This window comes from Carlito syrichta, unplaced genomic scaffold (assembly GCF_000164805.1).
Source record: "Carlito syrichta isolate Samal-C Ts95f unplaced genomic scaffold, Tarsius_syrichta-2.0.1 Scaffold315927, whole genome shotgun sequence".
Lineage (NCBI taxonomy): Eukaryota > Metazoa > Chordata > Mammalia > Primates > Tarsiidae > Carlito > Carlito syrichta.
The window spans coordinates 148,659-167,322 of record NW_007260023.1 but is presented as its reverse complement, the minus strand read 5'-3'; the positions used below and the strand labels follow the sequence as shown (position 1 = coordinate 167,322).

At 43.5% G+C, this 18,664-nt stretch overlaps 1 protein-coding gene across 1 annotated transcript in view; it reads left to right on the top strand.

The window, feature by feature from the left end:
• The window catches only part of LOC103276109 (zinc finger protein 724-like), a 22,522-nt gene extending 14,972 nt beyond the window's left edge, over nt 1-7,550 (top strand). The window contains exons 2-6 of the mRNA XM_021706696.1: nt 614-740; nt 1,538-1,633; nt 4,560-4,643; nt 5,593-6,648; nt 7,237-7,550. Of these exons, the coding sequence (XP_021562371.1) occupies nt 614-740; nt 1,538-1,633; nt 4,560-4,643; nt 5,593-6,648; nt 7,237-7,550 (1,677 nt within the window). The remainder of the gene's footprint in view (nt 1-613; nt 741-1,537; nt 1,634-4,559; nt 4,644-5,592; nt 6,649-7,236) is intronic.
• The last annotated feature ends 11,114 nt before the right edge of the window (nt 7,551-18,664 follow it).

Genomic DNA, 18,664 nt, shown 5'->3' with positions numbered 1-18,664 from the left:
CTGGAGTGCGGTGGCCACTCCCGGCCACCGCAACCTTGACCTGAAGGGCTCCGGTGATCCTTCCACCTCAAGCCTTCCAAGTAGCTGGAACTACAGGCACGTGCTACCACACCCGGCTAATTTTTGATTTATTGTAGAGATTAGGTCTCACCAAGTTGCCCAGGTGGGTCTTGAACCAGCGAGCTCAGGCAATTCACTCACTTGGGCCTCCTAAAGTGCTGGGATTACAGGCTGAGCCACCGAGCCTGGCTCAGAATTTGCATTTTTACAAGATACTCAATTCATTATTTAAAACTTGACGAGGATCTTCTGACTTACTAGAAGCAGTATATGTAACATATTCTGTGTGATATAAACAGTAATTTAAAATGTACATGGCTGTGTTGGTGTCCATTTTATGCTGTTTCACTCACAAAAATAGAGATTCTACACTGACTGAGGATTTTATTTCATCTTTTTTTCCCACACTTATTACATTAGAGGATATTTCTGTATTATGAATTTTTTTATTGCATAATAATAGTTGTTTTGTCAGCTGGACCCTGTTCTTTTCACTCTTGCTACACCTAGAGGCCAGGGGGATTTGGTAAAGATGTGTTTTTGGTGTTTACAGGGGTTGTTGTCATTCAAGGATGTGGCCATCGAATTCTCTCCAGAGGAGTGGGAATGCCTAGACTCCCCTCAGCGAATATTGTATAGGACTGTGATGTTAGAGATCCATAGAAACCTGGTTTTTCTAGGTGAGTCAACTTTCAAAACACAATCCCTATTTCATACTAAGGATTTTATGTCCTTCCTTTGTAGAATGTTTTCTGGGTATTTCTCCTTTGCATGAATGAGTTTCAGATTCCTAATATCAATGAAAAGTTGGTAATATGTTAACATAGAAAATAAAAAAGTAATGTTTCATTTTGACAGAAGCCTTCTCTATTTTAAATTGATCAATGTCCTTCTAGCTATATTATTGTTATGTTCAGAAATTTAGTAGCATAGATATCATTGCCCACACCTCATTCCAATTGCTGCCATAAGTTATTGATTCACTAGTACTGAACTAAGAACTCACAAATTTAAGGCCAGGCATGGTGACTCACTTGTCTATTGCCAGTATTTTAGGAGGCTGAATTGAGAGGACTGCCAGTGTCCATGGGTTCAAGAATAGCCTTGGCAACTTGGCAAGACCCCATCTCTACACTAAGTCAAAAAATTGTCTGGGAGTGGGAATGCACACCTGTAGTTCTGGTTACTTGATAGGCTGACTGAGAAGAATTACCTGAGTCCAACAGGTGAGAACTGGGGTGGCTATGAGCTTTCCACTGCGATCCAACCTGGGTGACAGAGTGAGACTCCAATTTAGAATAAAAAGAAACCCATAAATTGAAAATTCTATCTAAATGTTCTAAAAGTTTTATTGAGAAACCATATTTGGGGCTTAATTATCTAGAATCTTGTATAATGTGTTCTCTATGGATCAAATACTAGGTTTGTAATCTAAGAACCCCAGCAAGAGTCATGTTACTTTTTTCTAATTAAACAGGAATTGCTGTCTCTAAGCCAGATCTTATTACATGTCTGGAGCAAAGGAAAGAGCCCTGGGATGTGAAGAGACGTGGCACATTAGCCAAACTTCCAGGTAAGTGGGAGTGAATGAAGCAGACGACACAGGTTGAGGAATCAGAACTTGAAATGTGGTTTGGGAAGGTGGTCTGCTCCAGTGGAAATGGTTTCTTAGAAACCTGGGATTCTTTCTATTCCTGTCACAAAGGGACATCTGTTATTCCATGTTCAGAAATTCTCCAAAAACTGATTCTTCAATGATCTTTCAAGATTATAGAGGAAATCAAAGTCCACTTAATTCTTTGTTAGGAACTGCATGATCTGACTACCTTTCTGATGCTTTGGAGATGTGCAAGTATTTCCTTATTTATTTGGAAATCCATGTCAAACTTTTTTTTTTTTTTTTGAGTTGGAGTCTCACTCTGTTGCCTAGACTGGAGTGCAGTGGCCACTCCCAGCCACCACAGCATTGACCTGCTGGGCCCCAGCAAAACTTCCACCTCAGCCTTCCAAGTAGCTGGAACTACAGGTGTGCACTACCACACCCGGCTAATTGTTTTATTTATTGTAGAGATGAGGTCTCACAAGTTAACTAGGCAAGTGTCAAACCTGCGGGCTCAGGCAATCCACTCACCTCAGCCTCCCAAGGTGTGGGATTACAGGCTGAGCCACCAAGCCTGACTGAGATGTCATTATTAATGATAAGTCACGATCCTACTCATTAGTTCCCTAAGACTCAGTTATAACTCAAATTGTGTAACCATTGAAAACATCTCCATTTTCCCACCTGCAGGCCCTGGTGACCATGTTGTACTTTCTTACTCTATGAGTGCAAAATTTTTTGACTCCACAGGAGTGAGATCATGCAGGATTTTTTTTTCCAGAGGTGGAGTCTCACTCCAGGTTGGAATGCACTGTCATGCTAATGACCACCACAGCCTCATTGCTGGGCTCAGGCAATCCTTCCATATCAGTCTTTCAAGTAACTGGAACTACAAGCATGCACTGCCATGCCAAGTTTATTTTTGTATTTGTCATAGACCCGTGGTCTCACCTAGGTGCCCAGACTGGTCTTGAACCCCTGAGCTCAGGCAATCCTCTCACCTCAGTCTCCCAATGTAATGGGTTTACAAACTTGAGCCACTGTACCCGTTCTCACACAGTATTTGTGTGTGTGTGCCTGGCTCACTTGAGTTAGCATAATGTCTTACAATGTCATCCATAAGGTTAATATTGCAGAATTCTTGAAAAACTTTTTTGGCTGAATCATATGCTATTGTGCATATATACATACATGTGTGTGTGTAGTGTTCACACGTTAATCAACTCAGATTCCACAAATATTCAAGTTGTTTTCAAGCTTGGCCAACTTGACAAATGCTGCAATCCCCATAGGGATTGGAGACTTCCTTTTGATACTGATTTTATTTCCTTTGGTTTTGTACCCAGAAAGGAATTCCTGTGTTACGTGGAAGTTTTTATTTTTATTTATTTATTTATTTTTTGAGTTGGAGTCTCACTCTGTCACCCAGATTGAAGTGCAGTGGCTGCTCCCAGCCACCACAGCCTCGACCTGCTGGGCTCTGGCAATCCTTCCGCCTCAGCCTTCCAAGTAGCTGGAATTACAGGCATGCGCTACCACGCCTGGCTGATTTTTTGATTTATTGTAGAGATGAGGTCTCGCTGCCCAGGCGGGTCTCAAAGCCACAGGCTCCGGCAATCCACTCACCTCAGCCTCCCAAAGGTGCGGGATTACAGGCTGAGCCACCGAGCCCAGCAGTTTTTATTTTTAAAAGAATGTTGATAATGATTTTTATATGACTTTACCAATTTTAAACTCACCAAGAGTATACAGAATTTCTTTTTCTTCACATCCTTATCAAAAGTTTCTTCTCTCTCTCTTCTGGTTGATATTAGCCATTCTAACAGCTGTGAGATAATATATCATTAATGTGTTTATTTGAAATTGCTCTATTGATGATGTTCAGTGCCAATTCATATACCTGTTGGCAATATGTATGTCCTCATTGGAAAATAGTTATTCATTTTTGGGCTGTTTTATATTCAAGTGATTATCATTTTCTTTCTTTAGCATCTCATCAAGTATATGGTTTGCAGATTTTTTCTTGTCCTGTAAGCCTTCTTCCTTTTCCCTTTACATTGCAGAAGTTTTCAGTTTGATGTCTCCAACTTGGTTATATTTATTTTTATTCCTGTAGTCTTAAAAAAATTATTACTGAGACCAATATCAATATCAAGGGTGTTTTCCAAATCCTTTTTATGGTTACATTTTATCAGCATGTTCTCTGTCACCCAGGCAGTAGTGTCATGGCTCAAGTAAGGCTTTCCACATTTCATATGAAAATTTCTCAAATTTTTTGTAATATGCAGCTCCACAAATTATTGTTGTACCCTAATTGAGTCGTTTATCCTGATTCATTCTATTGGCATACTTTGTTTGAATTAGGGTATTTGAAATTCAAAGATATACATGTCATAATATTTATGATGTTGCCTTGTCTAGATTAATATAACACCAATCACAACATTAGAGATTCTATGAGACTCATACCTATTCTTTGGATGTGTCTGCTCTGTATGTTGGGCTAGAAACCAGTCTTTGCATAAGCCCACAAAGAACAGAAATGTGGACTCATACTCCACTCTTCTGTTTGTTCCCTGAGGAAGAATTCAAGAGTTAGAACATCCCATCTGATTGCGTCATGCTGCATTGTAAAGAAAGAGCCATTATGATGGCAAAATTACTCTTCCATGTAACTCATTTTATCATGTGGATTCTGCAAAGTCTTAGCTGTTTTTGAGTTCTCACACAGGCAATGGGGTATTTTCTTAGGTACATATATTTATGGTGGAGTGGAAACCTGTGATTTGTACTTGTCATCATACTTATATGCTTACCATGGTATATTATGTTTTATTTTCAAAAGATATTGACCTGAGTCTAGCATGTGGAAAAAATTTTTCATTTTCATGATTTTCAGCTGTGACTTCTCATTACACTGAAGGCCTTTTGCCAGAGAAGAGCATAGAAGGCTCCCTTGCAAAGGTGCCAATGGGAAAATATGGTAAATATGTCCTTAAGAACTTATGCTTACAAAAATCTTGGTTAAGTGTGCATGAGGGTAGATAGAATGCTCAGTTGCAAATGACCATTACAAATGTAATGAGTAGGAAAGTCTTTCATCAACACTCCAAATTTGTTATCCACCAGAGTATTCATATTTGTGAAATGACTTTCAAACCCGAATATGGCAAAACCTTTAACTGATCCTCAAAATGTAGTCAACATTAAATAAATAGTGGAGGAAATATACACAATATATGTGGGAAAGTATTGAAGAAATTATCCTATCTAAATAGACATGAAAGAATCCATAGAGGAGAGAGAGCCCAAAAAAGTGAAAAATGTGGCAAAGCCCTTAGCTATTACTCAAGTCATTCACAATGTCAGAAAATTCATTGTGGATAGAAACTCTATAAATGTGAAGAATGAGCCAGGCTCGGTGGCTCAGCCTGTAATCCCAGAGCTTGGGGAGGCTGAGGTGAGTAGATTGTCTGAGCCCATGGGTTCGAGACTTGCTAGGGCAACTTGGTGCGACCTCATCTCTACAAGAAATCAAAAATCAGCCGGGCGTGGTAGCGTGTGCCTGTAATTTCAGCTACTCAGAAGGCTGAGGCAGAAGGATCACCGGAGCCCAGTGGGTCAAGGCTGCGGTGACCTGGAGCAGCCACTGCACTCCAGTCTGGGTGACAGAGTGAAACTCCAACTCAAAAAAAAAAAATTAAAAAAAATTAACCGGGCATGCTAGCACATGCCTGTAGCTCCAGCCACTTGGAAGATTGAGGTGGAAGGATCACTGGATCCCAGCAGGTTAGGTTGTGGTGACCAGGAGTGGCCACTACACTCCAGTCTAGGTGATGGAGTGAGATTACAACTAAAAAATAAATAAATAAATAAATAAATGTGAAGAATGTGACAAAGTCTTTCACTCTCATTCACTTCTTAACATACAGTGATCCATACTGGAGAGAAACCCTACAAATGTGAAGAATGTGGCAAAGCCTTTCTCATTCATACACTCCTTACTCGACATGCAATGAGCCATACTGGACAGAAACCCTACAAATGTAAAGAATGTGGCAAAGCCTTTAAGTTTCGTTCACACTTTACTCAACATATTGTGATCCATACTAGCGAAAAACCCTACAAATGTGAAGAATGTGGCAAAACCTTTCCAATTCTTTCACACCTTACTCAACATATGGTGATGCATACTGGAGAGAAACCCTATAAATGTAAAGAATGTGGCAAAGCCTTTCAACATCATTCAAACCTTTCTCGACATACACTGAGCCATAATAGACAGAAATCCTACAAATGTGAAGAATGTGGCAAAGCCTTTAACTTTCTTTCACTCCTTACACAACATACGATGATCCATACTGGAGAGAAACCCTACAAATGTGGAGAATGTGGCAAAGGCTTTCGCTCTCGTGGAGAATTTGCTGGACATAAGAACATTCATACTGGAGAGAAACCCTATAAATGTGCAGAATGTGGAAAAGCCTTTTACTATCGTTCACATCTTACTGAACATACAGTGATCCATACTGGAGAGACACCCTACAAATGTGAAGAATGTGGCAAAGCCTTTATGTTTCATTCACGCCTTACTCGACATATGGTGATCCATACTGGAGAGAAACCCTACAAATGTGAAGAATGTGGCAAAGCCTTTCAAACTCTTTCATATCTTACTGTACATAGAGTGATCCATACTGGAATGAAACCCTACAAATGTAAAGAATGTGGCAAAGCCTTTCTGTTTCATTCACGCCTTACTCTACATATGGTGATCCATACTGGAGAGAAACCCTACAGATGTGAAGAATGTGGCAAAGCCTTTCAAATTCTTTCACGCCTTACTCAACATATGGCGATCCATACTGGAGAGAAACCCTATAAATGTGAAGAATGTGGCAAAGCCTATCAAACTCATTCACATCTTACTCGACATATGGAGATCCATACTGGAGAGAAACCCTATAAATGTGAACAATGTGGCAAAGGCTTTCAATGTCATTCATACCTTTCTCGACATACACTGATCCATAATAGACAGAAACCCTACAAATGTGAAGTATGTGGCAAAGCCTTTCACTCTCAAGGGCAATTTGCTGTACATACAGTGATCCATACTGGAGAGAAACCCTACAAATGTGAAGAATGTGGCAAAGCCTTTCAAACTCGATCACGCCTTACTCGACATACAATGATCCATACTGGAGAGAAACCCTACAATTGTGAAGAATGTGGCAAAGCCTTTCAAACTCGATCACGCCTTACTCGACATATGATGATCCATACTGGAGAGAAACCCTATAAATGTGAAGAATGTGGAAAAGACTTTCACTCTCATTCAAACCTTTCTCGACATACACTGATCCATAATGGACAGAAACCCTACAAATGTGCAGAATGTGGCAAAGCCTTTGTGACTCATTCACAGCTTACTCGACATACAGTGATCCATACTGGAGAGAAACCCTATAAATGTGCAGAATGTGGCAAAGGCTTTTTGCAGTACAGGAGTCTTATTGTACATCAGCGTATCCATACTGGAGAGAATCCCTTCAAATGTGCAGATTGTGGCAAAGCCTTTACATCTCGTTCAGATCTTACTCGACATACAATGATCCATACTGGAGAGAAACCCTACAAATGTGCAGAATGTGGCAAAGTCTTTACATCTCGTTCAGTTCTTACTCGACATAGAGTGATCCATACTGGAGAGAAACCCTACAAATGTGCAGAATGTGGCAAAGCCTTTAGGTATCGTTCAGATCTTACTCAACATACAGTGATCCATACTGGAGAGAAACCCTACAAATGTGCAGAATGTGGCAAGGCCTATCAATCTCACTCTGGATTTTATCGACATAAGGCCATGCATACTGGGGAGAAATCTTAAAAGTGTGAAGATGTGGCAAGGCCTTTCACTCTCATGTAGGATTTGCAGACATAAGACCATGTATACTGGGGAGAAATTCTACAAATGTGAAGAATGTGGAGTCAGGCTCGGTGGCTCAGCCTGTAATCCCACGCCTTTGGGAGGCTGAGGTGTGTGGATTGCCTGAGCCCACGGGTTCGAGACCCGCCTGGGCAGTGAGACCTCATCTCTACAATAAATCAAAAAATCAGCCAAACGTGGTAGTGCGTGCCTGTAATTCCAGCTACTCGGAAGGCTGAGGTGGAAGGATCGCCGGAGCCCAGCAGATCGAGGCTGCGGTGGCCGGGAGTGGCCACTGCACTTCAGTCTGGGTGACAGAGTGAGACTCCAACTCAAAAAAAAAAAAAAATGTGGCCAAGCCTTTTGCTCCCATTCAAAACTTGCTGGACATATCAAGGTGCATACTGGGGAGAAACCACAAGTGTAGATGGCAGATGTGTTAAATGGAACTCTCTGTCTCTCTGGGTAAGAATTAAACATAGTTGCCCACCATGGTGTTTAATTCTAAAAGCATAGAAAATAAAAATCTGCTATAAAGTAAACTAATGGTATAAGAAAATTAAATGTAGCTATTATATAACCGAAGATTGTGAGAATAGATATAACTAGCTAAGTTTGATATATTTAGTATGATGACCTTTTGCTTTTTGTTTAAAAATAAGTTAGGAATATTTAGAATAGATGAAGTAAGTTTTGCGTGGATCCATATATTATTGCTTTAATAGCTGATTGTCCTTTTTTACTTTTTATTTTCCTTATAGAAAATTATATATTTTCATGAAATAGGATGTTAAGTTTATGAGGTTAATAGTCCAACAGGTGGTGGCAGTGATAACCACAAAAACTGGTTTTGGGTTTATGGGCAAGTTGTATTAATCATTAACTTTATAATAAATTTTGTAAGACATGAGAAAATGCAGTGTTTATGACAAAATAATGAAATCGTTTTGTGATTGTATAACTACAAAAAATAATTAACTTATAATTTACTATAAATAAATGCAACCTGGAATGTTTGATTGCCAGAGTGCCTGAAGAAACTCTGGTCATGACTCCTCATTCCCTCGCCTCATCACACCTCCTTCTCAGGTCCCTGTGAGCCCCCCAGAGCTAGCCTCTGGCAGCCTGCTGGACTGGGTGCATTATTGTGAGTCCTCCCAGATATCAGCCCCCTCATGACATGATGCAGATGAGAGGCAGAAGGGTGGTGACCATTTGCCTGCCTAGTCCTTTCTCTGACCATAGCCTCCTGTGAACAACTGGGCTGCATAATTTGCCAGAAAGGATCCAGGACTGGCCAGGAGGAGGCACCCAGGGAGGGAGCAGGCTGCAGGAACTGAAACTTCCTAGGGGACTCTTTCCAGCGTGGGTCCCACCACTGTGTCTACAGCACCTTATGAGGCTGTTCCTGTTTGACCTGCAGGAGTTCTTTCAGGTCAGTTTAGCCTGGGCCTGGGCTCTGTAGGACGACATGGTGCTGAGGCACCTTCAGGTCTCCAGGGCTCAGCTGAGATGGATAGAGTGATCTCTCCCTGAGGTTAAGTCCAGCACCAAGTCCACTCCCATTTCACCTTTTGGGGCAATGAAGACTTGAGCGCACAGGCCCCATTAATTCATCTCTCTCAGCTTTTATCCCCTTCCTCTCCTCTACAAAGCTACTGGAAACAAGTAACCTGGGCCCAAGGGTTTATTGAACATATCTCAGAGACAGGGCAAGAGATGAGGGCTAGACCCTCCAAGTCCCTCTGCCACACTCTCCTGCACCTGCCTTTGAAAGTACCTGAAAGACACCAGAGAGGTCACAGCCCTCTGTGCGAGCTGATGCCAATAGCCCCAGAAAGCAGCAGGAAATTCTTCAATCCCAAACACCCACCTTCCTGCGGGTGGCAGGACAACTTGCCCTGAACAAAGGAGTGGAAAAATTAATGTCGCAGACCCAGGCAGAATTTGGGAGAGGTCAGTTGGGACTAGAGCCCAGAACCAGAAATCAGACTTCAGTTGAGTGTGGCAACATTCAGTCTTCCCATGGTGTGGAGTCAGAACCCCAGAGGGCAGGGGAATTCAACATCTGGGAGAATCACCCCATGGTGGAGACAATTCCATGTTAGAGTGGCATAGGAGCTTGGGTAACAGTGAAGACCTCTCCCACCAGAGTTCTTTACTAGGCCTGAAGATGAGGTAGAGTAGTCCTGGGGTGAGAGCATGATGCAGGAAGCCCCAAGCCAGTCTGAAACTTAGCACACACATCACTGGAGAAGCCTGAGTTGTTCCAACAGCAACCACGTCCCAGATTGCACACACCCTTAGCTCTGGGATCAATTTCCTGAATGGGTGTCTTTAGTGTTAGACCAGGGTGCCATATAGAAAACCCAAGAATTCCAGGGACCAGGGTCTATGGGGCCACCCTGTGAGGGCCAGATGAGCTCAGTGAGGAAGCTGATCAAGGTTGATAGCCTGGCTCTTCCCAGCCCACAAGCTCAGCTATAGAAAACAACAGAGCAGGCTGGGTGCAGTGACTCATGCCTATAATCCCAGCACTTTTGTTGGTTGAGGTGAGAGAATTGCCTGAGTCCATGTGTTGGAGACCAGCCTGGGCAATGTGGCAAGAGTTCTTCTCTACAATAAATGAAAAATTAGCTGGGTATGGTGATATGTGCCTGTAGTTTTAGCTATTTGAAAGGCTGAGGTGGAAGGATCAACTGATCCTAGCAGGCCAAGGCTGCGGTGACTGGGAGCATGCCACTGCACTCCAGCCTAGTTGACAGAGTGAGACTACAATCCCCAAAAAAAGCCATGTGGTAGCACCCCTCAATCAGGATTCCTCCCCCAATGTCTCTTTGCTGGCCTGATCCCAAAGTTGAGGCACAACATCAGATTGGGGCTTCCATAGATTGCAGGGAAGTAATCTGCTTTCTGGAGGCCTGGAGACTCAGGTGTGGCCAACATACCCCCTGGCTCAGAATTGGCCATGGTTGTGTGGTGATTTCCTTCTTAAATTAGTTCTCAAAGCTTCCCATGCATCTGGAGATCATAAGTCAATGTTTTTCATGGTACAGCTTTGAACAATGATGCCGAGTTCCTGTCTTTTCCAGATCTTCCTTTTGAGGTTAGTACCACAGGACAGTCTCACCCTGCTGCCCCACTGGGGCTCCAACACCAGGACCTGTCCAGCCCACTAAATCTGAAATACCCCTCTGCCTTATGGCAACAGCTGCATATTAACTTTCTTATGGGGAAAGTGACCCACATGGCCCAGAAAAACTCAGGGCAGCAACCAGAGAGCTGCTCCAAATCTCCACATAGCGCCTCAGCTCTGTGAAATTAATGTCAACAAGGAAGCTGGACACTTGGAAGCATCTGAATGAGAGGGTGAATGAGAGGTCCGCAAAGTCTTAGCCAGTTAGCAGCATGTCTTGGTGTCATGCAGATCAATCTGTGTGACAGTGTCTTTCTCTTTTTTTTGGAGTTGGAGTCTCACTCTGTCACCCAGACTGGAGTGCAGTAGCCGTTCCTGGCCACCGCAGCCCCAACCTGCTGGGCTCCGGCAATCCTTTCACCTCAACCTTCCAAGTAGCTGGAATTACAGGGGCGCGCTCCCACACCCGGCTAATATTTTGATTTATTGTAGAGATGAGATCTCTCCAAGTTGCCCAGGCATGTCTCGAACCCACGGGCTCAGGCAATCCATTCACCTCAGCCTCCCAAAGGTGCAGGATTACAGGCTGAGCCACCGAGCCCGGTGACAGTGTCTTTCTTACAGAGCACAAGTTTTAACATTGAAGGACCCAACCTGGCCTCAACCTGACTTCTGGGAGAAAGTGTGATTTAGGGACACCTAGGATGATCATACAGGGAACGTGTGGCCCTGACCAAAACTAGAATTTGGTCCAAGGCAGGGTGAGAATCCTTGGAATGGTGTGTGGGTATCTTGGGCTCACTCATGCCCAGCAGGGCCAAACCAGTGATGTCACCAGGCTTGTAGAGCAACCAGGACATCGATGAGGGTGAGCAGAAACCCACAGACCAACCATCAATCTTATCCACTCAAGGAGGCAGTGATGGCTGAACTTCTGTGCCCTGAATGTCCATTTCCTGACCTCCAATGAGGAAGAAGTCTGAGATCAAGTGCACAGTCCTGGGGCCATGATTTCAGGATTTGGTACATGCTCCAGATTATAGGAGTGATGAAAATTTGACCCAGGAAGAGAAATCTGTAGGTCTGCCATACTTGGTGGGTCCTTTCATCTTTAGAAATTGAAAATGTGGCCTCACTTTGTGCAAAGATGCTCTAAGGTGGGGCCCAGAGCTGCATACAGGAAAAGATTTCCTGGTTATGTAAGAATAGGACTTAGCTGCATCTCACAGTCAGTAGTCTGTCCTCTCTTTTTCATCTGGCTGCTGAGAGATTCTCTCTCTCTCTCTCTCTCTCTCTCTCTCTCTTTTTAGTTGGAGTCTCATTCTTTTGCCCAGGCTGGTTGACTGCCAAATCTTCCACTCAGCTTCCCAAGTATCTGTAACTACAGGCACACCCTACCACACCCAGATAATTTTGTTATTTTTTTTATTGTAGAGACAAAGTCTTGCCATGTTGCCTGGGCTGGTCTCAATCCCCCAGGTTCAGGCAGGATTCTCCAGTTTTTGTTGATTCTGCAGCTACTAAAAATCATCCAGTTCCTTTTTCTTATCTCATTTTGTTTTCAGGAGAACAACAAAAATAATAAAATTATTCTAGCAAATGAATTCTCAGCCGCCCATCCTGCAGCCTGCTCTGCAAAGTGCTGCCTCTGTACAATAGTGACTGTCCAGATCTCTCCAGTATGATAGAGATGAGTTTTTACATGATGAATATCCAGATCTATCCTACTGGATGGACAGGAGTTCTTAGATCTGGCTCAGTTATGGCATCATCCAGATTCCCACAATGTCCTTTGGGAGGTCTAGATAATACGTGGTTGGGAGCCAATTTTAGAAGCTTAGCTCCTCCAGGATCATTGATTACATAACATGAATCTTTTGTATTCTCCCTGTTTTTGGTTTGTTTTTTTTTTTTGAGTTGTAGTCTGATTCTGTCACCCAGGCTGGAGTACAGCGGCATGTTCTCAGGCACCCCAGTTTTGACCTGCAGGGCTCATTTGATCCTTCAGCCTCAGTCTTCCAAGTAGCTGGAACTACAGACGAGCGATACCAAGTGTTGGGGAACTGGCAGACAGGGTGAGGGTGGAGAGGTGCAGGGAGGTGTGCAGTACTGCCGGGGCTGGCCAGCCGGAAGTGTGCATTGGGAACCCAGAGATCCGAGTAAATTGCAAAGAATTGCAACACACAGAGGTGAGAGTAGGAAAGATTTATTTAAGAAAAGTTCACCCCCACAGACAAGGAGTGGGCCTACACTCTAGGTGACTGTGGCCTCTTAGCCCCCCAAGTCTTGGCTTACATTCTTTCTTTGGAGATGTTGCTCGTGACTGCACATGACCACCTATGACTTTCATATTGACCACCTGTGGATGTCTTGGAGATCCTGTGACACAGAGACCCATTAATGTTCACCCACATTATCATAGCCCCTAGAGAAGGGTGTGACAAGGATTCTAATTCTCCTGTATCTTCCCAAATGACATTCCTTGGAACTAATGGAGTGTGCACTTCCTCCTTATCTCCTAGGCATTCCCAGTAGGTAGCTTCAGGGGTCCTTGACTTCCCTGTAGATAGGGCCCCTTCTACTGGAAGATTAAGTTCCCACCCGCTCCCCCTCTGGGTGGGTCATAACTTTCATAATTACAAGTTTCGTGACTTTTACAGTCCTTGACCAATGTATGATATCTTAGGCCTTGTCAATTCCCTTTACTCTAGGCAAGCTTGATTGCCACTATGAGATATCTCAGATACTTGGAAGACTGCTTCTGAGAAGACAAAGTCGGTAAAGTTAATTATACCTCAAGTGTGCATTTCTCCAAAAGCATAGCTTCTACATTCTCATCATTGTGTCAGAATTTAAGAACAAGATGAAAAATGGCTTCCCACTCTCAATCTGTCCTTTCACCAAGCCTGGCTCTTTTTTTTTTTATTATTGTAGAGATAATAATTTTGCCAAGTTGCTTGGACTAGTCTTGAACCCACAGACTGAGGTGGTCCACTCGCCTCGGCCTCCCAAAGTGCTGGGGTACATACTGAGCCACCGAGCATGGCCTACACTCTTTTATACAGGAGCATGGAGGGGGGGCATATTTATTGTCTCCCCTATTATTTATTTATTTAATTCTTCCTTAGGGGACTTATTTCTTTGGTACTTGAATGTGGCAAAGGCTAGTTTTTTGTGACTCTTCTGCAGGTCAAAAATATAGGTGCACCTTAACAACACTCACAGGGAACATTGTAGTGTTTTTCAACCACTGCAGATTGGGATGGAGTCCTGCCGCTCAGCGACCAAGCCACCAGGCACCACTTCTGTGCCAGAGTTCCCGGCATGCTGCCTGATGCATGTCACACCTGCTCCTCCTCTCCCCCAAATTCTGGTGAAGGGAGGCAACTCAACCTCAAAATGCTACAATCAAAAAACTGCTTTTCTTTTTTCTTGCCTCCTCCATGCCCATCTGATTGCATCTGATGTCACTCAAGATTAAAAAGATGGTGGCCTGTACTCTTATCCAATCAGCGGATCCTAGCTTGGAAACTACCCAATCAGAATGGAACAGAAAGTGAAGGGACAGTTTCTGGGCTCTGACCAGGATTTTTGTATCCTGCACCGGCAGAAGTTCTGCATGAATTCGGAAAGAACTACGTGTCTTTTTTTCTTCCTTTTATGCCCTGTGACATGCAGGTCAGGTGTCCATAGGGAGGATGCGGGGACACACAGAAGCTAGGAGATGGTGAGTAAGGGGGTGGGTGCGAGAACGGCAGACAGGATGGACCCGGATGACCTGGCTGTGGCCGACCAGCCTGCCTCTCACCTCTGATCCGGGACCCATCCTCTCCGGTGTCTCGGCCCTGGTTCCCTCTGCATGGTGTGGTCTGGCCTGTTCCCCAGGTCTTGTCCCCATGGCGACCTCGCCCCACCGGAGGCCTCTCCAGGCAATCCCATGCTCTGGATGTACAGGAACCAGGAGTGTCTTGGAGGGGCCCTGGGGAAGGGGCTGTGGTCCTGGTCCTGTCCCTCTCTCCTCTTCCAAGGTTAAACGGAGAGTCTGGCACAATGTTAAGGAATTCCCTTGGACCAAAAATGGATCGTGAATCTCTAAGCCACCAGTCAGGTCTGGTCAGAGGTCTCTGGAGGGCCTGGGGGGAAAGGCTTGGAGAAGGGACAAGGGGAAGCCGACAAAGTGCAGGTGCTGGTTAGCCCCACAGTCGTCTGATCTGGGATATCCAGGTTGAAATTCCCAGGTTAAAAGTCACCAGGGTCATTGGCAGTTTGTCACCAAGTCCAAACCTGGTTCTACCTGGTGGGACAGACAAAGTCAAGACAAAGAGTTGGAGCAGGGGATGTGACTTAATTTAGAGGACCATTAAAACTGAGAAGATGAGGGGCCTGCATCCTAAAGACCCCACTTGGGTTGTTTATGTGGTTTGTTTGTTTGTTTGTTTGTTTGTTTTTATCCATGTCAGTGGTTATGGGGAAGAGGATTGCTTGAGTCCAGAAGTTTGAGGTTAACCTGGACAACATAGCACATCCATGTAGCTATAAAAGCTGAAACAAATGAGCTGATATTGGTTGCTCATGCCTATAGGTTCAGATGCCTGGGATCCTGAGATGGAAAAATCTGTTGATCTCTGAAGATCAAAATTGTCACACGCTGGGTGGAGCCACTTCAAGCCTGCCTGGGTTACAGCATGAGACTCAGACTCACAAAATATATTTAAATTAATTTTTAGAAAATAAAGGCCAGTCTGGTGCAGTGGCTCATGCCTATAATCCCAGGACTTTGGGAGGCCAAGGCAAGAGGATTACCTGAGCCTGCGGGTTTGAAACAACCCTGGGCAACATGGTGAGACCTCGTCTCTACAATAAAAAAAAAAATTAGCTGTGTGTGGTAGCATATGCCAGTAGTTCTGGCTATTTGGAAGACTGAGGCGAAACCTCGCCTGAGCCCAGCAAGTCGAGGTTGTGATGGCTGGGAGTGTGCCACTGCACTGCATCCAGAGCGACAGAGTGAGACTCCAACTCAAAAAAAGTAAAAAGGAATTAGTCATATTTTTAACATGTAGATGTGCCATGTCCAGATAATCTCCCCTGAAAAGAAATGTCGGAGAAGGAGGAGGAGGAAGAGGCACAAATGGCTTGTTCCCAGGTAAATGTGTCCCAGGCCAGTTTCTGTGTCTCTCTTCCTACTGGAATGTCTTGATTTTAGAGTGTGCAAATCTCAAGTGCTACTTGTGATTGTCCTGCCTTGTGAGTTTAACTCATTTTGATTCTTCTTCTGATATTCAAGTGCTGTGAAAAATTCTTTTTTCCTACATGCCTCTGCCATCTCTTTGTTTCTGCTTTCAGAATTTATAGCTGCTGTGTACATTTCTCACCATGAATTTTTGACCTGCATTATTACTGGTTGTGGAACATGGAAAAACATGGATAACCAAGATTGCTATTGGAGATGGGCTATATCCTCAGAGTCTAGTGAAGGATGGAAACAAGTACTATTAAGGTTCCATCTGGATGCTCCATCCGCTCCATGCAGAAGAGAAATAATAAAATGCACATTTATGCAAGGTGGCAGTTACTGCCCCGAATAACTCAGGAAGTTTGGAATAAAAAATAATGAGAAGAGTCTTGATCTCTAGGGTCCTAAAAAAAAGAGACTATCAATGCACTTTTGGGTGTTACAAAACATGGAAGATACTTGTAGGTGGAATTCTACATAAAATAGTTGTTTCTTCATTATTAGATTCAGATTATACTTTACAAACTTTTTGGTTAATAATATCACAGCACTGATGTTGTGTTGTGTGTTTGTTTTGCACGTGACAACAATTTGTTCTAGCCACTTAGGAAGCTGAGAGAAGTGAATCTTTTTTGTTTGTTTGTTTGAGTTGGAGTCTGTCACCCAGACTGGAGTGCAGTGGCCACTCCTGGCCACCGCAGCCTCGACCTGCTGGACTCTGGTGATCCTTCCACCTCAGCCTTCCAAGTAGCTGGAACTACAGGCACACGCTACCACACCCGGCTAATTTTTTTTATTTATTGTAGAGATGAGGTATCTCCAGCCCTGGCAAGTCTCGAACCCGCGGGCTCAGGCAATCCACTCACCTCAGCCTCCCAAAGGCATGGGAGTTCAAGACTGCAATGAGCTGTGATTTTGCCACTGCATCCCAAGATGGGCAGCAAAGTGAGACCCCCCGAAGTGAAATAAATAAAAATGCAGAAACTTATGTTTACCCCAGATCGCCTGAATCAGAAGCTGCATGTGTATGTGTGTGTGTGTGTGTGTGTGTGTGTGTGTGTGTTGGAGTCTCACTCTGTCATCCAGACTGGAGTGCAATGGCACACTCTTAGCCACCTCAGCCTCTACCTGCTGGGCTCTAGTGATCCTTCCGCCACATTCTTCCAAGTAGTCAGAACTACAGGCACATGCTGCCTTGTCTGGTAACTTCTGATTCATTGTAGAAATGAGGTCTTGCCAGGTTGCCTGGGTGGGTCTTCTTTACTCAACCTGTAATCCCAGCACTTTGGGAAGCCGAGGTGAGTGAATTGCCTGAGTCCGCGGGTTCAAGACCACCCTTGCAACTTGGTGAGACTTTGTCTCTATAATAAAATAAAAAATAGTCGGGTGTAGTAGCAGACATCTGTAGTTCTGGCTACTTGGAGGGATCTCCGGAGCCCAGTACGTCAACACTGGGGTCACCGTGAGCATGCATGGCACTGCACTGCAGCCTAGGTGAAGGAGTGAGACTCCAACTCAAATAAACAAATAAATAAAAATATACTGGATGAAATTTTCTAACTCATGGGTTTTCTGTCTGGCAAATACTACAATTATTCTGTATGATGGAAATATAGCACTCCAAAATGTGTGGTACCCACATTTTTCACTGTATTTCTCACAAAAGTAAAGTATCTACCCTTGATGAGTGGATTTTATTCCTTGCTTATGACTCAGACAATATATTAGAGAATATTTGAGGTTAACTATTGTCTTATCAGATAATTCCATTTGTCATATCAGCTGAACCTCTTTTCGTTCCACTCTCTTTTCACCTAGAGTCCATGGTCACTTGATAAATATGTATTGTTGTGTTTTCAGGGTTATTGACATTCAGGGATGTGACCATAGAATTCTCTCCAGAAGAGTGGGAATGCCTAGACTTGGCTCTATGAATTTTGTACAAGAAGATGATGTTAGAGAGTCACGGGAAACTGGTATTTCTCAGTGAGGACAATCTTAAGAAACAATTTATCTTCCAGACAAAGAATTTCATGTCCTTTAGTAGAAAGTTTTCTGTGAATTTCTGCTTTGCAAAAATGAGTTTCAACTTCATAAACCTTTCCCTATTTTGAAATGATCTGTGCCCTTCACACTATATTAGTGGTAAGTCCAGAAATCTTGGGGCATAAAATATTATTTCTTGGGAACTCCCTTGTTTTGCTCCTATTGTGGGAGCTTTTCAGTAATATCAATAAATCCTGCTCTAAAAAAATCCTATATATATTGTTCTCCATACCTTAAGATCCAATAGCTGCCATCTATTTTTGATTCACTAGTGTTGAGCTAAGGACCTAAAATCTTAAAATTATTCTGAAATGTCCTAAAGGTTCAGTGGAAAAACAATATTTGGGAATTAATTTTGTAGAATCTTGTTTATTGGGTTCTTTCCTGTACACAGTACTAGGATTGTAATAGGAGAATCCCAGCAAGTGTCATGTTACTTTTTTCTAATAAAACAGGCCTTGATGTCTCTAAGCCAGACCCGATCATCTGTCTGGAGTGAAGTAAGGAGCCCTGGAGACACAGCACATTAGCCAGACCACCAGGTAGGGAGGAGTGAGTAAAACAGATGACACAGGTCAACGTGGAATCAGAGCTTGAAATGAGGTTTGCAATGTGGTCTGCTCCTATGGAAATAGTTCCTGAGGAGCCTGGGATTTTTTT